The sequence below is a fragment of the Lithobates pipiens genome, unplaced genomic scaffold (assembly GCF_037356315.1).
Source record: "Lithobates pipiens isolate NorthernLeopardFrog02 unplaced genomic scaffold, aLitPip1_a1.2 Scaffold_8, whole genome shotgun sequence".
Classification (NCBI taxonomy): domain Eukaryota; kingdom Metazoa; phylum Chordata; class Amphibia; order Anura; family Ranidae; genus Lithobates; species Lithobates pipiens.
The window spans coordinates 117,174,548-117,200,525 of record NW_027507903.1 but is presented as its reverse complement, the minus strand read 5'-3'; the positions used below and the strand labels follow the sequence as shown (position 1 = coordinate 117,200,525).

Sequence of the window (25,978 nt, the reverse complement as noted above, 5' to 3'; positions counted from 1 at the left end):
GAGAGAGAGAGAGAGATTGAGAGATCGAGAGAGAGATCGAGAGATCGAGAGAGAGATCGAGAGAGAGATCGAGAGAGAGAGAGAGATATCGAGAGAGAGATCGAGAGAGATCGAGAGAGAGAGAGAGATCGAGAGAGATCGAGAGAGAGAGAGAGATCGAGAGAGAGAGAGAGATCGAGAGAGAGAGAGAGATCGAGAGAGAGAGAGAGAGAGAGATCGAGAGAGAGAGAGAGAGATCGAGAGAGAGAGAGAGATCGAGAGAGAGAGAGAGATCGAGAGAGAGAGAGAGAGAGAGAGAGAGAGATCGAGAGAGAGAGAGAGAGAGAGAGAGATCGAGAGAGAGATCGAGAGAGAGAGATCGAGAGAGAGAGAGAGATCGAGAGAGAGAGGGAGATCGAGAGAGAGATCGAGAGAGAGAGAGAGAGAGAGAGAGAGAGAGAGAGAGAGAGAGAGAGAGAGGGAGGGAGAGGGAGAGGGAGAGGGAGAAAAAAAAAAAAAGAGAGAAAGAAAAAGAGAAAGAAAAAGAAAGAAAAGGATCAGGTTTAGTCGAGTTGTGCAAACAGGGCCATGCACGGCTCGTATTTTGAGCGTGTTTGGCAGGTTCATTCCTTCCCTATGCTGAATCTGAATTTTACAAAAAAATTCAAATTAAAAAGCTTTACCCTCTAATGCACTTAAATATTCAGAACTGTTGACAATTTGTCTAATATGAAAAGAAGTTTGTAAAGTATTTGAAGAGACTGTAACAAATCTATGTAGACCATAATCTAAATTACAACCTGAGTTTGAACAGACAAGGGCTTCAGGCTAAAGGTAACCTGACTAAAAGGGACCCTTCCCCCTTCAACTTCTATGAGTTCCATGTGCTTACCAAGGAATGTCCATTGACTTCTTTTATTACAACTACTGCCTTGTAGCCTCTAGCCAAGCATGCTGATAGCAGATAAATACAAGTAATGCATTTACAACATTTTCCTTTGTTTTACATCATTTTTATATAGGCGATCAGTGTTTGTATGGCTGCGGTGCTGTATGATAACAAAATTACATTACATCAAACTAAAGTCTGCATCAAATCAAATCAAGCTAAACTATGCTTTAAATCCAGTTACTAATTCCAAATCTGTCCATACACTGTTCAAAACTCAGACCCTATAGGGACCAACTGAACTTTAATCATGTGTGGGCTCCCCAGATCAATAGAAGTCGATTTTTAATCAACTTTCGTTAAAGGGACATGCTGGAAAATTTTCCATTGAGCAGCGCCTGCAGCTGGGGGGGGGGGGGCATTAATAGAGGAATCTGTTAGGAGAATGTTAACTACACACGTTTAAATTTCTCTGCGAGGGCTGAACGAGGGAAGTCACTCAATTTCTCCATCCACCCAAACAGTGGCTGCATCTGATTAGCAGCAATCATTGATTGGCTGACAATTTTCTAAAGACAGGGCCACCCATGGCTTGAATCTCAGCTGATTTAGCAGTAATCGGCCCAAATTCGAAATAAATAATCTTGATAATATATATGACCTAAATTTAAATTTATGAGCTTTTCAAATCTCCATTTTGCCAAAAAAGTATTCAAAACTCTTGGTTTTTAAAAATTTTCATTGCATGCACATGTTTACAAAGTGGATTTTCACAAAAGCGCCCCATACACTTAAGCCTCATATACACAATTGGATTTTCCAGAGACAAAGTGCCAGACTTTTGTCCGAAGGGCATGTGCCAGGAACTTCTCTTGAATACAAACGGTACACAACTGTCGGCTAACAAACACGAACGTAGTGACGTACCATGTTGAATTTCAGTTCTTGAGCGCCACCCTTAGGGCACCTTCTGCTAATGTCGTGTTTGGTGAGCATGGATTCCGATCATGCATGTTTGTACTTTGGACTTTTGTGGGATGGACTTGTGTACACACAATAGGAAAATCTGACAACAGACTGTTGTCTGACGAAAATTCACTAGCCTGCCATGCAACATTTGTTGGCAGAAAGTTGGCCACCAATTGTCTGATGGAGCGTACTAACAGTCGCATTTTAGGCAAACAGTCTGTCACCACACAATTCCCTGCCGAAAATCCGATCGTGTGTACGAGGCTTTAGATTTCTTTTATTCAGCTGAAAGAAATCTGTAGGGCCAGTGTTCATTTCACCATATTTACTAAGCTAAATGAAAATTCAACGAACGGGCTCTACTCTTTTAGTAAATTAATCCCAGTATTTCAAGTTTCTAAAGTGGTGGAGAAAAGCCAGAAAGCAGAATCTAAACATTTCACATTTAGGAAACTGGATATCTGAAGAGACAGTACAAGATGAAGGAAACAGGAAAGCTAAATAAATACCATTTATGAAGTTGGCTACTTGGCCGACGCATATTTTGGCCTTATAGCTTATATCCACTTTTGCACCATTAGAGGTTTGTTATGCGTTTCCATTCACACAGCAGGCCTACAATTTAGTTTTTTTTCAACAGATGGTCCAAGCTGACTGCAAGGCTTTTTGAACAATGTTAGAGTAAGCCTGTCCCAAGTCTGTCCTCAAGACTCTAAACCTTTGACCCTCCTACACACAATGAGAATATAGGATGACTAATCATCTGTTTTACTTTTTTTGCATGCTAGGCTCATATCGAAAATAAAGAGGTTACTTAAAGTATTTGTTACCCCAACACTTAATATTCCTGATATGTGGCTCCTGTACCATGTACTTGTATGAGAAAGTATCCTGTTCTCTTTGTATTGCTTCCTTTTGTGTGAAATCCCTGGTGTTCCTGCTAGTCCCCTTGCTTTTTTTTTTTTTTTTTATTAAAAACTGATAACACTAAGCAAGAGAACACACCATGGTCAGTTCTCTATCTGTGCTGGGAACTCAATGTGCTCTCCTCCAATGACCAGGCTTGTCCTGACCCCCCCCCCCCCCCCCCCCGTTGCTGCAAAGCCTTTCACCGGGAAGCTCAGTGTGCTGCTGCTTCTCCTCCCCCCAGTTCTTCCGCAGCTGAGAACAGAGGGAATGTTGTCATTTATAAAAAAAATTAAAAAAGGTATTGGTTATGTTTTGTTAGATCTATACAAAAATGTTTTGCCTTTTGCCATTTCTATTTTAAACTGAATAGGTTGTTTTACAAGGTGATCATTTACAATCACTTTAAATGACAGAATACAACTTCGGAAGCGATGTAATGTGTTGTATTGTAATATAATGTTTCCGTCATTTCTGAGCATGAGTGGTCTTGGTCTTCCGATTGTTTTTCAGATGAATACTGTACCGATTAAATTAATATTGTACCTTCTGGTATTGTACGAGAAAAATGTTCATGTTTGTCCAATCAGATAACAGTGCATAAACTGTCGTGGTTGGCTCTTTAAAGCTGTGTACTATTGATCAGATTATCAGAAAATCGATCCGAAAGCGGTATGTTTTATCCGATTTTCTAATCGTGTGTACCAGGCATTAGGTCAGACAGTGTTCAAATCTAGTTATAATTGATAATGAAGGTCTGCTTAGATAGTACAGACAATTAATTATGGCAAACACAGCTGCCCAGCCCCTCAAACAAAGAGAACTAGTCAGATTTGTTCCTTCTGAAGGGTCCAGAATACAGAATCTTTAAATGCAGGCTGCAATTTTTTTTTTTTTTTGTTAAATTATGCTATGCGGGTGGGGACATGTAACGAAGAGAAGGTCAGTCTTATCCCACTGTGGCTGCAAAAGTGGAAATGTTACTAATATTATACAGGATTTATATTGTGCCAACAGTTTATGCAGCGCTTTACAATATAAAAGGGGGACAGTACAATTACGATACAATTCAATACAGAAGGAATAGGAGATGCACATTAAATAAGCCACAGAGGTGGAAGAGAGCGTTAAACAATTCCCTTCCCTCTCTCATCCTAAAGCAGCAGACAGAATGAGAACATACTACAACTAAACAGCATTCTCGTTAATGCTCCCAGATTATTACAATATGCTAATGTGGGAGCCAGCTTTGCACATAAAAGGTTATGTGTAGGTTATTCATTACAGCAATCTGGGCCTGAAAAGAACAAAAGCATTTAAACATCTGGTGAAAAATACTGGATTCTAAAAACCAATGACACACATAACACATACAACGCAGATGTTTGAAAAGCTACCAGTTATCAGACAAAAAGCACAGTTTAATCTCTGTAGCTTTATATGGTGCTTTCAGTGCATATCAGAACGAAAAAAAAGACCTGATAGACTAACAGACACTGATTGTGAAAACGGCAACCTGGAAGGAAAGCAATGGAAAAAGAAAGAATTATTACAGAACACTAGAGCTGCACGATTCTGGCCAAAATGAGAATCATGATTTTTTTGCATAGAATAAAAAGATCACGGTTCTCTCACAATTCTCGTGACATAAAATCTTTCACATTATACGAAAAAAAAAAAAAAAAAAAAATGCTAACTTTACTGGTTAGTTTTCTTTTTTTTTTTTTATTCATTAAAGTAAATTGCATTTGAAAGACCACTGAGCAAATACAGTGCGACATAAAATATAGCAACAACCACCATTTTATTCTCTAGGGTGTCTACTAAAAAAAATATATATATATGTTTGGGGGGTCTAAGTAATTTTCTAGCCAAAAAAAAAAAAGATTTTATCTTGAAACCAACAGATGCCAGAAAAAGATTTAGTTTTTAAGTGCGTTAAACCTTTTTTCACTTACACACAAAGTCTATTCCATTGACAAATTGTTACAATGTTTATATTTAAGTTCAACTGATAGAGAATGTTGTGATTCTTGGCAGACTGCCCAGTTTTTCTCTTCCTTTCTTTTGATGGCTGTGGCTTCAGAAGAGCAGAGAGAATTCTTTGCATAGAAAGAATTGTGAAACACTTTAGTCAAGATCTCGATAACGATTCTTGGCGATTAATTGTGCAGCTCTACAGAACACCATAGACAGAGGCTAGGTCTACCACAAAGCAGAGGCTGTGGCTGTGTTAGACATGCAAAGCACATACATTGGAACCTTTAGAATGAATTCAGAATGCAGGCATTTTTGCTGCAGGGAAACTGGAAAAGTGGAACAGATTTATGTGATAATGGAGCCCAACTTCAAACATCCCTATTAGATTTTATTTACGTTGAAAGGGGCGTCACATTGCCAGAGGGGTTATATAAAGTTGACTTTATGAGGACAAAGTAAGGAAGGAGAGTTTCCACCTGACCCGGGCCTGTCAATGTTGGTAGACTCGTATTGTAATTATATTAGACAATATGAATGATGGGACGACGGGAGACATAAGGACGTGTAAAGTGTCGTAAAGCCATCAAAGAGAAACAAGGCTACTCTTAACTTAACCTATACACACACACTTAAATCATTTGTAAATGAGTACTGTTCTGTACCATTAATAGCCTCTGTAGAAAAGCCAGTCAATTTGGAAAAAAGGAAAAAAAAAAAAACGAAACAATGCTGCATCTGGTGAACAAATGGTATTCATTACAAGCAGCTTGCCAACAGACACATGCAAGCATTAAAGGGGCAACATGATTATATATGTGAATTATTCTTCTATTGCAAAACACGCACCACCTCTACAAATCTGCCCCTACCAAGAGACAGCAGCGGGGAGTGGAAAATAAGTAGATGAAAAATCATTCTGGACTCACCTTCAGAAGATCAGATACAATGCGGAGTGTATCAGGGTTGGAAATGTCAATTGATTCATCTCTGTATGCCTTTCTCTTATACTGGATGTTTCCAAGGTGAAGGATGGCAGACAGGAGAGACACAATCCTATTGTGTGTAAAAAAAAAAAATAAATAATAAAAAGCATTTTTTCTACATGCAGAAACAATTTATCAGAAGACAAAAAAATCATGGAAAACAGTTAAAAGGAGAATCTAGATTAGGATAATCAGGAAACTTACAAATATACAGTTGGTGTGAATTGAAAAACAACAACACTGAGAAGGTAATTTCCATCTCAATTCCCTACAAGCCTGAGTGGGCTGCCATTGCCCCCATTTACAAGAGATTTGGTCATCCAAGGCAAAAGGCAAATGTGACCATTGGTGGCCATACATGCTTTGATAAATGACAGAAATCTTTTCTGAATGATCTCTTCCGATAGGAATAATTGTTCGATAGTCAACAACACAATCAATCAATAGGCTACACAGGCATGAGTGGCATTCCATTGATAGTTGTAAAAGACTATCTCTGTTTACAAACTAAATATCATAAGCCAATCTATTCCAAATTGATGAGAGGGGAAGTTAAAGCCATTAGATCAGCTTCGGATTAGACTGTTTTAATTGAATCACAAATCGATCAGATATTAAAATGGAAATGTGTATGGTGTATGTGTCACCATTCGGATATTTGGCTCAAAAGGGAAAGCCTTGAGTGCATATACAAAACGCCCATATGTGTATACATGATGGGGTCCTCAAAAAGTTTCCACACTTTATATATACACATACATACAGTTGTGCTCAAAAGTTTGCATACTCTGGCAGAAATTGTGACATTTTGGCATTAATATTGAAAATATGACTTATTTACCCACTTCCCACCTGGCCTATAGCAGAATGAGTGGTTCAGTTATCCTGACTGGGCGTCATATGATGTCCAGCAGGATAAGCTACAATCGCGTGCCCGTGCACTTCTTAATAAGTGATTAAACAGTACTGACTGGTATATTCATGGCTTTGGATATTTTTATTTATCTCTTTCCACCTTTGTAAAGTTTCATTAACTTGTTACGCAGGTCTTTTGACTGCTCTTTTCTATCTCCTCATGGCTCAGTGTCTAGCCTGATTAGTGCATCCATGCGAGAGCTAACAAAGTCATTGACTATCCCATATACAGAGACACCAATTGTGATTTAAGTTAATCTTTAATTGCCATTTTAACCTGTGTGTGCCACCTTCTGTGTCTGTACCAAGGCCAAACATTTCTGGGCATGTAGACTTTTTATCAGGGCCATTTGGGTGATTTCTGTTATCATTAGGATTTAAAAAGGATCCAAAAAACAGTGTGATAATAAATGGCTTCATGTGATTGTCATCCTTAAATAAAAAAGACAGTTTTTTGGCATGATCAGTCATATTTTCAATATTAAAGGGGTTGTAAAGGCTTCCGACTCTTGATTGAGACAGTGCAGCCATTGGCTCCTGCTGCTGTCACTCAAATTTAATGATGCGGGCACTGGGGGGGGCGTCCTGCATTCGGCCTCTATAGACGCCAAATGCTGGACTCGGGAGCGTGCCCGCAAGGTAACCCCCCTTGGGAGAGTGCTTCTCCAAGGGGGCTATCTAATGCGGGGAGGAGCCATAAGAGCCACCAAGGGCCCCTGGAAATGGATGTTCGGGGGCCACTCTGTGCAAAACGAGCTGCACAGTGGAGGTAAGTATGACATGTTTGTTATTTTAAAAAGAAATAAAAAAGATCCTTTAGTATCACTTTAATGCCAAAATTTCACAATTTCTAACAGGGTATGCAAAGTTTTGAGCATGAATGTATACACACACACACACACACACACACACACACACACACATTTTTTTCTTCCTTAACCTTAGTTGCCAGGGAGACAGTCCATGGAATAGGTATCATCAAAACATGTATAGATCAAATTTATGTATAGGTGCATCAATCTCCAGATTAGCTCCATCTAAGTTGCTTGAAACCCATATCTGTTGCTCATTATATAACCAAGTTCTTTCCTTAAGCTTGAAATCAATGGAAAAGCACCAAAAAACATCAAGGAGCTTTAATGTGTGTTGTCGTGTGTTTTTAATTCACATTGCAATGCACTTTGTCTTGACCGTTCACATATGTCATGTGCACACCGATATGCATCTTGGCACATGCATGGACACGACTATTGATGCGTTTCCATTAATTTCCATGAAAAATACATTATGGAAAGACACACGAATGAATAGGCCCTTAGCTTCTCTGGCTATGTGAAACCTCAGGAATGTCACCTATTATTCCTTTGAACACACGTATGCTCAGTGTTGTCAACCATCAAAAAGTCAACTGGAGTCTGAAAGGGGCTCCTTTTCTTTATTCCTGTGATTTCTTTCATCACTGACAACCGAGGGGAAGCCTGCTCTTTTCTGATGTGCCCCTGAAAAGTCTACATACACCATATACTGTACATATGTGAAAACTATCAATAGGTTTTTGCTTAAAAGCTTAAAGTGGTCGTAAAGACTTAAGGTTTTTCACCTTTTTCTTATCCGATCCAGCGACATGCAAAAGCAGAGCAGCTCCAGCCACTGTCTCTCTCCTTATTGGACAGATTGAGGGCAGCAGGCACCATTGAGCAAATCCAGTGACCGGGGAGTGAGCCCACACGGGTGCCTCCGGGGCAAGCACAGGGGCGAGTCCCACTGTCTGTGTCAAAGGACGCAGCAAAGGAATCAGGAGTGAGCCCACATGGGTGCCCCCAGGGCAAGCAGCTTTCCGTGGGGGCACACGATGAAGAGGGGACCCTAGAAGAAGAGGATCGGGGCTGCTCTGTGCAAATCAATTGCACAGAGCAGATACGTATAGGCATGTCCGTTATTTATTTTTTAAAACAAGGGTTTACAACCCCTTCAAAAAGAGGAGTTCCCCCCCACCAAATATTGTAGCTGCTGACTTTTAACATTAGGACACTAATAAATCCTGCGATGTCAGCACCCCAGCTGATTTTCCAATCGGCTCTCAGGTGCTGCCGCCGCCATTCGTGGTAAGGGAAACCAGCAGTGACGTTTTTCAGCTTCACAGCTGGTTCCTTACTACGCATTCGCGAAGCAAACTGAACTTTCTAACTGGCCTGGCGGCAGAGAAAGGAGGAGGAGGGGGACAGAGGTGCAGTCAGGAACTGGAAGTGGGTGACAGGTACCTGATCCCTCCTTCGACTCGAAAGGTGCCAAATGTGGCACCGGAGGGGGGATGGAGGGTGAGGGGAGGCAAGGTAAGCGGAGCTTCCATTTTTGGGTGCAACTCTACTTTAAAGTAATTTTCGTTTACTGGTCCGAAAACTGGAAAAAATGCTAGATTTTCTAGTTCACGTTCTCATTGCTATCTACCATAGTATACTGCATATACAATGTATGATGCCCATTGGCAGATTTTTTTTTTCTTTTTATATTTTCTGTACAACAAAATAATGATGGTAGTATAGGATGCCCATTGGCAGTTTTTATTTTTTTCTTGTTAGATGTCCTCTAAAATTTAAATTCCACTGGCGCGCTGCATTTTATACTGTACTGCACAGTGTCAGTGATAAACTGATTTGATTAAAACTGTAATGAGCTATGCAGCAAAGATAAAAAAAAAAAAAGAAAAATCCATTGCCTCACCACAACTTGGGAAAGGCTTTAATGCACTTTAGAGATTGCATGCAGAACTTACTGTCTACGTGTAGCTGACAGGAAACCAACCATCTCCATTGCCAGCTGCAGTCGTTCAAAATCATGTCTGAGGTCTTCGCCCTCTCCACTTAAGGAGTCCTATAAAATTCAGATAAAGTCACAACTTTAGATAGTAAAAACAAGATCTCTCTGTGCCAAATACAAAACGTCATTGTCCAACACTGCTCAATAAAAACAATGCAAAATATAAACAGTCATAAAGTGAATGAAAAGCATAATAGAAAAACAAGACACAAAAGGTGAACAAACTCCGCACAATCAACTTACTGTGTCATCTTCACAATCGTACTCTCCCCAGCTCTGTCTCAGCGGCTTATGCGTCCTCTGAAAAGATCAATAAAAAATGTGAAAAACAAAATATGAAAATAGATCACTACAGAACGCAGGTAATCTGCTGCTACCACACAAGTCAGTTCATTCTTAGGACCCGTTCATACTTGTCTTTTTTTTCCCTGTGCTGCAACATAAGCATTGCGGAAATCTCATTCAACACTATGAAGCCAATTCACATACTGTATATGCCCTACAGCTCAGCACATCATTTTGAATAAAACAGGATATGTAGTATATTTTTGTGTTAACATGTGATGCAGGCCAAACATTTTGAATGGTATATACACAAAAACACATACAATTCATTTTTGTGTACATATAATGCTTTCACATCATAGAAATCCTCCATTCTTAAATGTTCTGCCCCATCCTGATGGACTAATGAACAAAAAAAATGCATATTACCATAGTTAAAGGGATATTAAACCCAAAAACAAAAATGTAATATTTTGCAGCCTAGAAATCGTTAAAAGGGTAAGTTCACCTTTACAGAAAATCTGAAAGCTGAATTTACACTGGAACCCCTCCCAATCCCCCCCAGTATCTGAGTCCCGCGATCACCCGCTGTGAGAGATCAAGTCGCTGCTTTATCGGTCCAGGGATTTAAAATCCCTGCAGCTTTCTCTCCTCTCCAGTGCTGACAGGACGAGCTAGGCAGGTTCCGATTGGTCAGCGCCATCCATGTGACGGCGCCGACCAATTACAATGCCTACTATACGTGCTTTTACGAGGTACATTTAGGAGATTAAACCACAGGGATTCAAATTCCCTGACCAGTAGAGCGGCGACTCGATCTCTCACAGCAGGTGATCGCAAGACTCGGATATCGCAGGACTGGGGGGGTCTCCAGTGTAAGTTCACGTTACAGATTTTCTAAAGTAAAGGTGAACTTACCCTTTAAAAAGTGTTAGTAAAGTCCCCCTTGACACTTCTACCTACAGGTGAGTTTATAATAAAACTTACCTGTAGGTACATGGAATATCTTAACATAGAGTTTAGGAGACATTCGTGTCCCTGCAACCAGTGACGTCTCCCACGCATGCGGTCTGATGGAATGACATATCAGTGTCATACCTTCAAAGCCCTGTGCTGTAAACAGAAACAGCGTCTCATGCATGCGCTGGAGTGAGGTCATCACAGCTCAGCCACTCAAAGGATTGTGGCCTGCGAACCCGGAAGGCAGATTGGATGATGATGGAAGCCGTCAGAGGTGATAGCACAATACTGAAAGGCTTCGTTTCAATGTAAGTTTTTCATAATGTGCTAGCATGCGTTACATACTAGCACATTATGACTTTACCTTGCAGGGAGAAAAAATTTTTTTTTCAACTTTACTTCTGCTTTAAACATGGTGGCTGCATTTGTTTTTCCTCTCCCCTCGGCTTTCACCTGGTAATCCAGCTAGTAACACACTTCCTCTATTACAGTGTCTCCACTCCACTGGAGGAACAACAGGGATACATTTGGAGAGCAGCATTGTCAGGGGGTAGAGCTGCCCGATTAATTGTTAAAATAAAAATTGTGATCTCGATTCAATCCCCCTTACAATCCTAATCTGTCATTTCCACGATTCATGTAACAAGTGCAGAGCGGTTCTCTGCTTACAGCTGTCTAAAAAAAAAGCAGCAAGCAACATTTATCAAAACATTGCTCAGCACTGAGCAATAAAAAGAAACATTGTATCATTTGGTTCTTTTAGAGATCAAAAGGATGAACTTCAGTCTGTAAATGAGGTCGATTTAACCACTTCAAGACTTAAGACCCGTACAGAAAATCAGAAGTAAAATTTCATTCAACGAACGATCTGCAGATTTTCGAATTGTTCGTATGGTGCTTTCGACAGCCGATTCAGTTTTTTTTATCCAACAAAGGCAGGATGTGCAGACTATAAAATTTTTGTCGCATATGAACTGCAAGTCCGATTTTCGCATAAATAGTACGGTTTTCGTACAAAAAAAAAAAAATCATAAGAGCAAGACTACGCATGCTCAGAAATGGCAGAATACATACAAAACTATTCAGTACGACGTCACTTCTGAAGTTGTATTCTGCCGTATGAGAATTTTCGTATGGTGAGTAACCTCTTCACTTTCGACTAGCGTGCAACAAAAAACAGACGAACGGTCATCCAAAATTCTGATTGTGTGTACAAGGCTCAAGCCTTTTTCTGACACTTGCTGCTTACAAGTTAAAATCAGTATTTTTTTGCTAGAAAATTACTTGGAACCCCCAAACATTATATATTTTTTAGTAGAGATCCTAGAGAATAAAATGACGTTCGTTGCAAAAAACACTTCTTGGCCCAGGTTCATGACAGGTTCATGCCTGCCTCGCCTATGCAGAGCAGACACAGACGGCTCTGCTCTATGGGCAGCCGGATGTAAATGGACCGGATCTTTTTTTTTTGTCGTATCAGACCCGAAGCTAGTATCCGACTGCCCCTAGAGGAGACAGGAGGGTCTGATCATTTTTCAGCTGGACCTGATCGGACTTGTCATGTGAAAGAAGCCTTAACATTTTACATAAAAGTTTGCACCCTCGTCAGTGCTGAATGGTTTGTCTCTATGTTCCAACTGCCACTTTTGCTGGATAGCTTGGTCTTTTAAAGGAAGCTGAAAAAGAACACTTGCTAGCTGGATCATCAGATGAAAATAGTGTAAAAAGGTAACTAATGCAGCCATCAGATCTAAGAATTGATAAGCTGCAATATAATACATTTTTTTGGGGGGTTTAAAAAAAATAATAAAAAGAAGCCATAATTCCATATGAAAAAAAAAAAAAAAAAATATCCAGCTGCCCATACTTTCCAGTAGTGAAGAACAGCCAGCAGTGCACTAGGAACAGCTGCTGCATGTAATCTAAACAAAATGTACAATTATTTCTGGTATTGTTTTTATGTTGCAGCCCCTGAGGCTTCATCCCCACTTTTTAGCAATGTAATATGTGTAGGTCTTACCTGGTTCAAATAATGATAGCTCTCCGGGGGACTAAGATGAAATTCTGTCTTCTCCTCCTCAGTCGCTCCAGCCAACAAATAGTAGAACACGTGGTAATTCCTGGTCATATAGTACAGAGGATTTAATATTAAATTGATAAAAAGCACAGAACAAACCAGCAATAAAATGAGAGACAGGCAATCCATATAGGACATGCATAGAGGCCAACAGAAAATTTGGACAACGAGCCGGATAAACTGCACATGCCGCCATGCCCTTCACTGCACTATATACAGTATATACAGGCATACCCCACTTTTAAGTACACAATGGGGTTTATTTACTAAAGCTGAAAAGTGCAAAATCAGGCTCACTTCTCCATAGAAACCAATGAGGTTCTAACCCCAGCTTGTTCAATTAATCTTTAGTAATAAAACTTGGAAGCTCGTTGGTTTCTATGCAGAAGTGAGCCTGATTTTGCACTTTTTAGCTTTAGTAAATAAACCCCATTGTGTACTTATAAGTGGGGTATGCCTGTACACATTTGTCCACACAAACATGCACACAGTGCATCCGACCTGGCACAGATTTGCAGTTAATAACCACCTCATATTGTAGCACAGATATTAGTTTATGGCATAAAAACTGACAACTGTCAACGGCAAATTCCAATTTGTCAATGTTATGGCAGGCAACTCACAAATCCTTTGCAACACAGGCCTACTGGTGGAGATTTACTAAAACTGGAGTACACAGAATCTGGTGCAGCTGTGCATAGTAAACAATCAGCTTTCAGGTTTTATTGTCAAAGTTCAATTGAACAAGCTAAAGTTAGAAGCCGATTGGTTACTATGTACAGCTGCACCAGTTTTAGTAAATCTTCCCTACCATGTTGTTGATTTGGCGCATGACAAATGTACTTCACATGCGAGACAAAAACATATTGCAGAAACAATCGGGCACAGTGTCTTGTCTGTTACAAAACAGAAGAGTAACTAATGTACCTAAGGTCCGGTTCACACCGCTGCGGGTGAGAGATCCGGATGTGATTCGCACCGCACTGCAGTGCAAATCACATTCGATCTCCGTAGCGATGCGAGTTCAGCCATACAGATAGTATGGCTGAATTCGCATCGCTCCCTCCGCAAACTCGCACGGGACCCTTTTTTTGGTCCGCAGCAGAATCGGATCGCATGGGTGTTCACACCATGCAATCCGATTCCTGTGCGAGTGTGCAGATCGCACTGCGATATGCGGACGGATCTGGGGGTGTCATTAACATATCATTGACACTCCCAGCAGTCCGCATAGGGCAGTGTGAACTGCCGGCGGGAGGCATGCGATGCGGGAAAACGCAGCGGATTCGCTGCGTTCCCACATCACTATGGTGTGAACCCAGCCTTAGGAACATGTTATACTCATATTTAGGGCATTTGTAATATGTTCTTAGCCACCTCATCCTCATCTCCTGAGCCCCCCCCCCCCCCCCCCCTCCATGGCACTGCACAGGGTTCTCTCCCCTGCAGCTGTTGAATTAAAATTTCATATGGCTGTGCAGGCCTCCCTCTGCACAGCCCCATCAGTCATTCATACATAACTGTGAATAAACTACAAGTTCCATTTTCCACTATGGCAGATGGATTTGTAGTTCTTACTAGACTTCAAGTGCAGTAATCAGCACACTCAGTCCATTGACACGTCCTCCAGCTGGAGAAAGTGTCTATAGGAGCATGACATTGTACCCACAATCCGCCGATTGCGGGTGCAATGCTTTGAAGGGTCCTGTAAAAAATAAAATAATAATAATAATAATTATATATATATATATATATATATATATATATATATATATATATATATATTTCAGGTGTATCCCATAGTGGCCCTTTCGCCTTTAAACCTAGGATCATCATTTATATTAATAATAAGAATAATAAATAACATGATCCATGGCTTTAAAGGCGATAGGGCCACTGTGGGATACAACTAGCCACATGTTGGACTCCCAGCAAGTTCACGCTGTGCAGACTGACGTGATTTAGAGTTTCCTACATACCCACATTTTCTCATGTTGCATTTTAAAGCTGGATGGTACTCACACTCCAGCTGTTATACATTAGTACCAATCAGTGGCGGCTGGTGCTCAAACTTTTTTGAGTTGGGGGGCCAAAATAAACAGAAAAATTCTGAAAAAAACCCCATCAATTGCAGCCTCACTGTGCCCATCAAATGCAGCCACTGTCATCAAATGCCCCCATTGTGCCCATCAAATGCTCCTATTGTGACCCGCCCCCCCCCCTGCTCGCCGCTCTGTCCGGCACTTACCCTGTCTCGGTGGGGCAGCGGGTGACAGCGGCAGGTGGTGTCCTCTATGCTCCTCTATGATATCTTCTCCCATCCTCTCCTATGACTGGACGCCTGATAGACGTCCAATCACGGCGCCTGTCGTTTCAGCCAATCAGGTGACGGGTAAAAGACCCGAGCACCCGATTGGCGGAGATGCAGTTCAGTGTTACGAATGTGAATATTCATTTAGTTTTCCAACACAGCTGGATGAACTGTGAGCGCCAAGCATGGCACTCGTTGTTTACCTTTTTTGATGCCTATTGCTCTATTCAGGTGCTTCAAAAATACCTCCCGCCTCTGTATTTCAGGCGCCCAAAGCCCCAAAAGGGGCTGGGTGCCTGAATAAGGGGTGGCAGCGGCGGCCATGGTTAGATTCATGCAATGCATGAATCTATCTATTGGCGATAGAGGGGGTGGCTGGAGAGAGGGGGCAGCGCCTGTGTGCCCTTATGGACGCACCACCACTGGTACCGGTTATAGCGCCAGAGTTGCAACACTGTGAAGTAAAGGGTCTCTAATGATTTGTGGCCCAAAAACATTCTGACTTAATTGGTGTTTCTCTCTAATAATTGCTCTTCCCCTTAATTACCAAGCTGTTTGTTTACACATGTTGCTCATTTACAAATATAAAATGTGGATAGATGTAACAGAAAGAAGGCAAGGCATTCATATTGGCTTGAATTGTGTATTTTCCTTCCTTCCACTAAACTTTGCGGTCAGCATTTGTCCCAAAGCTGGCACGGTGGAGATCCCCCAGGACAGCCCTCAGGAAGTGGGTAGCAATGACTGTAATGAAGTTTCCGTTACATGGCAAGACACCAAAACAGTGGCCTCAACAACCAAAAGCCACAAGCTTGGAAGATATTTTTAAACCACTAGCAATAGAAAATGCCTACACAGGTTCCTATCCAGCACTGCATAATAATATGTTCCCACTTTATAAATACAGCATAATATTCAGCATCCTGGGATCTATATTAACTATAGCAGGAACAGTTAGCTGAGGCCAGCAGATGCTCCAGAAACATGTGATATTCATTCATTAAACAGGATTCAATATATGAGGATTATACTGAACAGTGTATTTTAAAAGAAGTATGGATTAAAAAAAATAATAATAATAATATTTATACTCGCGTAGATGAATGCAGCATTGATCCGACGCTGCATCTGTCCCCTACCGGCTATGCAGCAAGAACTGAGCGATCAAACACCGCTTGCTGACTGCTCAGTTCTCAGATCTCTGCCCCCCTCCCCTGCCGCCTGCGGTTATCTGCCCAGCAATTACCCTGCCTCAGAGGGGCAGCTGGTGACACCTGCGGGCGGCGAGCGGTGTCCTCCATGTCGTCTCCTGTCCTCTCCTATGATTGGGCGCCTGATAGGAAGGGCTGGCTCAGGCTCTTAGCAGAACGCTGAGAGGCTGAGCCAGGTTCTGGTCCAGGCATCTGTGTGGATGTCAGCCAACAGCTGATTTCAGCCCACTATCGGCTGAAAACGGATCACAGGAGTGCAGAACGAACTGTAATCCTGTGACCTACAGGAAAAGTACAGCCCAAATAAGCTCTGGCTATTCTTCTCCTTTAAAGGAGATCTACAAAAGATAAATACTGTATGTAGACTTCCACTATAGCCATCTCCTCCTGAAATTGCTAGTTGTCTGGCTAAGCGTAAGCTGGCTATACACTGACTGAAATGTGGCCTGTTCAACAGGGACCAGCCGAATTTCGATCAGTGCTCAATGGTTTGATCAACTTCTGTCGAAGAGTCATGTTAGACATTTTTTCTGGATCAGTGTCTGCAACTGCTGATCAGTGTATACTAACAGTTGTGGGTCCCATTGCCAGAAAACAAAGTCCCAATGGGTGGCAGGGGGTGGGGTAACTCCTCCATCAACCTCATGTGTGAGGATGGAGATGGAGGAATCAGTTTTTTCCTATTAGCCAATAGGCTGACAGAAGAAAAAAAAAAAAAAACGAACAGTGCACAGGCAACTTTAAAGTACAACTTAAAGGGTTTGTTAACCCATTTATTTAAGACTATGGCAGCCCCTCTATTAGAGGCTGGCATATAACACTATGTACTTAGTTTTAAAAAAATGAGCAGTCTAAATACCGAAATTCAGCCATCTTTAGGCCGGTCACATGACTCGCGTCCACTTTACAGCTCTGATGGATGTCTTCTGCGGGAGGAGCAGGAGCCGTAATCTCCCTCCGACGTCAGCCGGGGACATCACGTGGCCGCTCGTCTCCTACGCAGAAGCTCTGTCTCATAGCTGTAAAGTGGCTGCAAGACACGTGACCGGCTTGAAATTCAACATTTAGACTGCTCATTTTTTCTAAACTAAGTACATAGTGTGCTATGCCAGCCTCTAATAGAGGGGCTGGCAGTGACCATTTTAATTTTTAACAGTAGTAGCGGCAGGGTCGGAGGTTGTTGGGGGTACAGAGACAGACACAGCTGACAGGCGGGGGGGGGGGGGGGGGGGGGGTAGGATGGAGAGAGGAGAGCAGGGCAGCATATGACCGAGGGAAGTAGCCCTGATTTTCTTGGTCAGAATAGAGGGCATACAGGAAGTGGCAGATTTATGTTTTTTTTGTGGTTTACAGTTTAGAGAGTGGCAGATTACATACTTACATGTGTAATCTGCTTTAAGGGACCAGGACCTGTACATTTTTTTTGGTTGGGTTAAACACTTTAAGGCAAAACGTATTTTCTTTTGACAGAGCAGAGAGGGATTAGAACACCTGTCAGGTTTCCATTGCTGTCTGGGTCTTAGTTAGGGAGATACCCCCTAAGTGTCCAGTTTACCGATATCACCAAAAGTGAAAAAGAAAGAAAATACCACGTTTTGGGTTGTCACCAGCACAGAAACAGGAGGGGAAATCTTCCAATGGGGATACTGATGACAACCAGAGATTCCTACACTCTGGAGGAATTGACGCCTACTTCCTGTTTTGCCTATGGGACAGGAAGTGAAGGGAAATCTTCCCAATGGGACACAGATGACAAAAAGACATTAACAGGGGTTATAATCCTCCTTTACTTTATCCAAAATTAAATAAAAAAAAAAGTTTTGCCTTTAGTTCTGCTATACTAATTCACTAGCTGGATGTTTGTCGTTCTTACATAATTTAGAAAGTAGGAATGCCAGAGAAAACTTTTTGGGGCAATTTTAACTGACTTTTTATACTTTTGACGATCACCCTTTCCCTCCATTTCAAATGTGTATCTATTATCTTCTGAATTCTTTACAGAAGGTGACATTTGCATATGCTTCCACTTTATTTAAATGTTTATTTTGGATGTGTAAATGCGGTTACCATTTGCCCAATAAGACAGTACAATGCACGGTTTTGGTAGTATAGTTTGAGAACGGACCAACAACACAGGGTCTAAGGATGAACATTAATAAACAATTAAACGGCCATAGTTGGATTGAATCGTGGCTGCTTCAGCAGGAACTGGCCGAGATTTGAACCATCTATGGGCAGGATGATTGTACCCTAGTCGATCTATACAACCAGCGTGTCAAATTTTTACCATGTGATTATAACCACTAGCAGTAATCATTGTGTTCTGGCAGGGGCGACTTCCTGCACACCCACCCCCCCCCCCACCACCACCCGGCGGTAGAACACAATAGCTCTGTGTGAGGGATCTAATGATTGAGGTCCTCTCTTCCCCTTTCCTTTACCCGCTACTTGTAAAGCAAACCATCGATTATGAGATTTTCTTTCCTGCAATGGGTCAAAGTCAGTGTTGATGGGGGAATCAACCCATTGCAGCAAAGAAAATGTCATAATCGATGGCTTGCTTTACAAGTAGTGGGTAAAGGAAAGGGGAAGAGAGGACCTCAATCATTAGATTAGGATATGCTTCCACTTTAAAACTATATACAATTAAAAGCTGAAGTTTGTTGCTTATATAAAACCCATCACACGGCAATGGTACATTTCTTACAATCTTCCACTGCAGTGTATTTCAGTGACCTCACTCACCTCTCATGCTGTTCTTGGTAAACCAGCCTGGATTTCTCCAGAAGATACTTCTCCACGTATGCCCTGCAAAGGAGATAAACGTCATTTAATAATAGTGTCTGATTTATATTCCATACACTGATAATTATTGAGACCGTTCAAAAAGCAATACATAAAAAGCATGGTACACAGCAATCTACCATGATAACTGACCTGACAATAGTGATATGAGCGTTCCATGTACACATACACTTGGTGCTTGGGTGAAACGATCTATGAGACCCAAATGTTTCTGGGACAATTTTTTTTTAACGGCATCCTTTTTTTCCCAGTTTAAAAACTTTTAAATATTTGTTTTATGTCTATGTATGTATATGCATTTTAATACACATAAACACAGCAAACAAAGGCATTGAATTTACTTATAATGGAGAGTGCAGCTCTGCATAGAAACCAATCGGCATCTAACTTCATCTTCTTCAATTAAGTAGTGACAAAAAACAAAAGCCGATTGAGCTGCACCAGATTTTGCACTTTCCAGTTTTAGTAAATTATCCCCAAAGAGTCATGCATTACCTTGCACTGTGGTTACTTACAAGTAGATGTGGTGGCTGCATTCGTTCTCTTATTTCTGTGTTTTTCTTTCCACCTGGTGATTCTGCAGAGAACACTACTTTTCACCACTATGCTCACTCCTTCACTGTATCTATGGAGGGAGCCATGGTGGTTTCTTTTCATTTCCATTACATAGGGCGTGGGGGTATTAGTAGTTTACAGAAGACAGATAAAATTGTTTGTTGTTTGAGTTATGTTTAAGTAATTTTTGTACCACGCAAAATGAAATCCTGAAAAAAAGAAAACGAATGCAGCCAGCACACCTAAGGACTAGTTAGCTACAATACATTATAGGGTTATTCTCAGATTTAAAATATCCTTTAAAGAAGAATTCCAGGTATGGCAATTTTTACATAATTACAGCTAGGACTAATGTAGGTATGTATGCACCATACGTGTGGAATCCCTGTGGAAGCTGGAAATCACTCATAGGGAGTTCTACTACAGTAATCTCAACTAGTTCCCAGCTCCTACACCGAGCTCCTGCTTGCTGCAATGTGAACATAGGGGGCCACTCATTCGGCCCTGGCGCCATTCAGAGAACACGTTCCATTTTCTCAATGAATGTAAAGTGTTTTTTGATTTAACGAAGTGGGGCGGTGACGTCATGATCAAAGAATTGTTTGCTGTGAACACTCGTCACACTAAATCCAATGATATTTACACATGCATACATAGAGCTATTAAAGAGGAAGTAAACCCTGATAGGTTTACTTCCTCTTTGATTCCCTGCAAAGGTAAAGCATAATGGACTACTATGCATCGCATAGTAGTCCATTATGTGTCACTTACCTGACACAGGAACCAGCGAAGTCACCGCTGTCCCCTGTAGTCCGGAGCCTCCATCTTCTTGGTGGGTCTCGCTGCTCCGGCGCTGTCATTCGTCGGAGCCGTGATGACGTCACTCCCACGCATGCGCACGGGAGCCGCCACTCACGGCATATCACCGTTAACTGCGGCGCGCTCAGTGCCTGTCTTTTGGCAAATATCTCCTAAACCGGGTAGGTTTAGGAGATATTTCTTAGACCTACAGGTAAGCCTTAATCTAGGCTTACCTGTAGGTCAAAGTGTGTTGTAAGGGTTTACAACCACTTTAACGCAATTACTCTTTGGAGCCTCATGGTCAGTTGGTCAGTGTGCATTTGCCTTCCATTGTGCAGCAGACTGAATGCATACTCCCGAGTCATGTTTGCCAGCATAGCTTAAAAGCACTTTAGTTTCCAGGAACCGATTTATCACACACCAAAAAGGCAAAAAACAGAGACTTCAATATTGTAAGCCAGTAACTCTATATATAAAAATTAGAAAGCTGAGTAGAATGACTGGATGTGATAAAATAAAGAAAGTTTTACTCTAAAATGTTTAAAGATGAGAAAAAAAAAAGTTTATATATATATATATATATATATATATATATATATATATATATATATATATATATATACATATACATATATATACACATATATATATATATATATATACATATATATACATATATATATATATATATATATATATATATATATATACATATATATACATACATATATATTATATATAAAATTTGACAGCAAGAACAAAACTTTCTAAGCACTCAATGTATCGCAAAACCATGTTTAAGGTGCAACCATGGGGGGGAGCATTTAACCGTTGCAGTGGGGGGTGGTAATCACTGCAAGAGTTAAATGCTTGTTCTTGCCTATGGGTAGAGTAGTGAGAGTATTACTCAACCTTAACCACTCTCAGTGATGGTTGCACTCCTGCCTTCTCCACTTACAGTGCAGGGTTAATAGCCCTGCATTGTACATGATGAGGCCGAAGGGCCATCCACATCCCCGAGCGCTAGAAGGGTTTTTATTCTTCCAGCCCAGAGTTGGGCCCCAATACAGTAACAATCTGTAATACATTATGCACATACTAGAACATTACACGTGCACATTAAATACACATATGCTCACTTACCCACGAACGGTTCCTGTCTCATGGTAGTTGACTTGGATGAACTTCCCAAAGCGACTTGAATTGTTGTTCTGAGATGTTTTGGCATTTCCAAAAGCCTAAAACACAAAGAAATGACAATATAAGGCAGGTTTTAAGAGGGGAACAAATAAGCAGATGTGTCTGTGCTCACAATGACAGCTACTTACCAAAATACAAATGGAATTTCTTTTAGATACATGTACAAGCCTAAAATGATGTAGCAGCACAAGGGAAAGGAATCACAAATCTCTATTGTGTCACATCCAAAACAAACGTCAATTAGTGACATTTCAACCCTAACTGACTTATCAAATGATATAAAAATACAGCTTGATAAACAAACATTAGGATTGAAATGTCATTATTTACCAATTTTGCATGGAGCTGCTGCAATCTGACTGCTGCTATGGTGGATCCGGAGCATCCGATGCATACTGACTACCAGGGTTTTTTTTAACCACTTCCCTCCCAGCCTATTATCAAATGACAGCTAGGCGGAACATTTGTCGTTCTGGGTGGACGTCAAATAAAGTCCTTGTGGAAAGGGGTGTGTTGCGGGGCGATCTGTCACTGGCAGCGTACTGACCCGCTGCCGGTACCATGTGATCCCCGTCACCAATCACAGCAGATCACATGACAATTGTAAACAATGGAAGGCTTTCTTTCATGTCAATTCATTGCATACAATTGTGTTGCTAGCTGCGATTGTCACAGTGATCACATGGCACAGATAGGGCCAATCACAGCCCATCTGTACCATGTGATTGGCTGTGGCCAATAACAGATAAATACAACAACATACACTAACTGAATCAGTTTCCTTCAGTAAAAATGGTTGCGCATATTAGTGAAATTCACTGGCATAAGCAATCATAATGTGTAAAAAAAAAAAAAAAGAAGAAGAAAACCTGATCACTTCCCTAGTGTAGTACAGTGTTACTCTGGTAACACCGTATTGATCTGGAGACAGATGATTTTTTTGTTTTTTTACATGCTGCCACCAATCAGTGTCATTGCATCACCAGTTACACGATGACACTGTACTGCACCGGTGACAGGATGTATTTTTCCTTTTTTTCCTTTCTTCATTTGGCATAAAATTAGAAACTTCAAAAAAAGTGCCATGCCTCTTGCTAGATACCTTGGACTGTCTACTTTCCAAAAAGGGATGATTTGGGGGATATCTGTACTGTCCTACATTTTGGGGCCTCAAGAAACTAGATAAGCTGTCAGTACATCAGGACTGGTCAATTTACATAAAATATATATACCATAGTTTGTGGACATTATAACTTTCCTACAGACTAAATAATATACAGTGATGTGGGTTATTTTCATCAAAGAAATGTAGCAAAATATAATTTGGACTACATTCATGAAAAACAATTATTTATTTGCAAAATTTTATAACAGAAACTAAGAAAAACATGGTTTCTTTTTTTTTTTCATTTGCTTAGCAAAAAAGAAAAAACTCAGCGGTGATTAAAGCAGAGTTCCATCTGGGAAAAAAAAAAAAATTAAAAGTCAGCAGCTACAAATACTGTAGCTGCTGACTTTTAATATAAGGACACTTACCTGTCCAGGGAGCCCACAATGTCGGCACCCGAAGATGACCCGTCCCCCAGCCCTGGGTGCAGGCGCTGGCATCTTTAACCACTTGCCGCCCGCCCTATTACAAACTGACGGTGGCAAAGTGGTTTCATAATCCTGACCGGACGTCATATGACGTCCTCAGGATTATGAGCCGCTGCGCGCCCCCGGGGGGCGCGCATCGCGGCGATCGTTGTTGCGGGGTGTCAGTCTGACACCCGGCAACTACGATCTCGGTAAAGAGTCTCCGACGGAGACTCTTTACCACGTGATCAGCCGTGTCCAATCACTGCTGATCACAGTGTAAATGGGAAGAGCCGGTGATCGGCTTTTCCTCACTCGCGTCTGTCAGACGCGAGTAGAGGAGAGCCGATCGGCTGCTCCTCTGACAGGGGGGGGTCTGTGCTGATCGATTATCAGCACAGCCCCCCCGAGGATGCCCACACTGGACCACCAGGGACGCCACCAGACCACCAGGGAAAAGGTAATCCTCCCTAGACCACCAGGGATGCCAGTCAGCACAATGGATGCCAATCAGTGCCCATAATGGATGCCAATCAGTGCCCACAATGGGCATCACTGATTGGCATGCATTATTGTTTGGCACTGATTGGCATCCATTAGTACAGTATAACACCAATGCCGCCTATGGGTGCCCACCTATGCCGCCTATCAGTGCCCACCTGTGCCGCCTATCAGTGCCCCCCTGTGCCGCCTATCAGTGCCCACCCATGCCCATCTGTGCCATCTATCCATGCCCATCTCTGCCGCCCATCCATGCTAATCCGTGCCAGCTATCAGTGCCAATTTGTGCCACCTATCAGTGTCCATCCGTGTCGCCCATCCGTGTCGCCTATCAGTGCCGCCTATCAGTGTCCATCAATGCCACCTCATCAGTGCCACTTCATTGGTGCCCATCAGTGCCGCCTTATCAGTGCCCATCAGTGTAGCCCCATCAGTGCCCATCAGTGAAGGAGAAAACGTACTTATTTACAAAGTTTTGAAACTGAAACAAAAAAAAACATTTTTTTTTCAAAATGTTCGGTATTTTTTTATTTGTAGCGCAAAAAATAAAAACCGTAGAGGTGATCAAATACCACCAAAAGAGAGCTCTATTTGTGGGAAAAAAATGATAAAAATTTCATTTGGGTACAGTGTAGCATGACCGCGCAATTGTCATTCAAAGTGCGACAGCGCTGAAAGCTCAAAATTGGTCTGGGCAGGAAGGTGTTTAAGTGCCCTGTATTGAAGTGGTTAATAAGGAAACAGCAAGTGAAGCCTTGCGGCGTCACAGCCCGTTTCCTACTGCGCAAGCACGAGTCACGCTGCGTGTTCTGAATGGTCCCTGCTGTCTTCTGGGAGCTGTGCGTTTCCCAGAATGCAGCGAGTAAGGGGGGGGAAAAGGGGGAGGAGGGGCCAGACATTGGACCCCCGGAAGTGGGAGCAGATACCTGAAAGGTGCCAAATGTGGCACCGGCAGGGGGGAGGAATCCAGACAGTGGAGGCTACATTTCTGGGTGAAACTCCGCTTTAAATACTACCAAAAGAAAGCCCTAGTTGTGTGCAAAAAATGATAAAGATGTCATATGGGTAAAGTGTTGCATGACCGCGCAAATGTCAAAGTGCGACAGTGCTGAAAGCTGAAAATTGATCTGGGCAGGAAGAGGGTGAAAGTGTCCAGTATTGAAGTGGTTAAGTATTAATACAAGGTATGAAAGGCATTCGCATGAAGAAAAGAATGCAACAACTAAGGGTAGAGGTGACACAGCAAGTGACATCACAAACCAGGAAACTGTACATATTCAACTAAAATGCAGACTGGGAAACGCTCCATCGGTAACACTACCATATGAGGGGGTACACTCCCTTATGGGCAGTGGAAAGAATAGAAACCCAATACAGGGGTGCAAGGTGGGAGAGAAGAGTAAAGCATACAGAGAAGCCACTTAAGATCCAAGTTCATTTCTATTTTAAACTGAATGGGTTGATTGTAAATAATCACCTTGTAAATCACTTTAAGCACCAATCACAAAAACACATAAAAGTAGAAAATAGAACCAACTGGTGGTCCACTTCTTCCCTGCTGCAGAAATATCTACAGGAGTATTTTAAGCATTACAAGCTGAGCTCCAAGGAAAGTAAAAATCCTTCCTTGAAGTGGGGCCGTCCCAGGACTACAGGGTTGAATACTTGTTTACATGTAATGATCTGGGAATAGCACTTTTATTTACCTGAACTTCCAGTCCTGCAGGCTCCTTCACACTGCAATACTGGTCCCTGCAGCCTCTTCTCTCCTTCACTCCAGTGATCTAGTGTCCTCCGACATTCATCAAGACCATTGCAGATCCCATAGCTCTGCATTAGATGCAAGGATGCCAAGGAACAGTCCACAGTTGGAGCATGGGGCAGCACCATCTGCTAGGGGTTGGACTAAGGACCCCCCTAGACCTAAATGAACATTTAACCCTGGCAAAGCAGGGGCAGCCCCACAGTAAAGGGGGATTTTTATATTTTCTGGAGTTGAGCATTAACTTCATAGTGTGTGATTATATACAGTATACCATGTGTCTACACTGTCCATGCATTGGGTGATGATGGCTGCATGTACACATAGTCACTACATAAGAAAACAAAGCATGGGCACACTACTTCACTAGTGACGAATGATAAAGCTGGCCATACATGGTGCAAATTTGTTTCCTGCAATCATGGGAAGAAAATTGCAAAGCCGTCCCCACCAGGAGAAGACAGTGATACCAGCCACTAGAGATAATCGCAAGTAAA

At 41.8% G+C, this 25,978-nt stretch overlaps 1 protein-coding gene across 4 annotated transcripts in view; it reads right to left on the bottom strand.

Moving 5' to 3' along the window:
- Positions 1-25,978, bottom strand: part of MYO9A (myosin IXA) — a 194,617-nt gene that overhangs the window by 84,935 nt on the left and 83,704 nt on the right. For all 4 annotated transcript variants that reach the window (XM_077473402.1, XM_077473405.1, XM_077473404.1 and 1 more), the window contains exons 3-8: positions 21,587-21,681; positions 19,028-19,090; positions 12,704-12,803; positions 9,682-9,738; positions 9,395-9,492; positions 5,650-5,776 (exon numbers count right to left, since the gene is read on the bottom strand). In XM_077473402.1, coding sequence (XP_077329528.1) covers positions 5,650-5,776; positions 9,395-9,492; positions 9,682-9,738; positions 12,704-12,803; positions 19,028-19,090; positions 21,587-21,681 — 540 coding nt within the window. The remainder of the gene's footprint in view (positions 1-5,649; positions 5,777-9,394; positions 9,493-9,681; positions 9,739-12,703; positions 12,804-19,027; positions 19,091-21,586; positions 21,682-25,978) is intronic.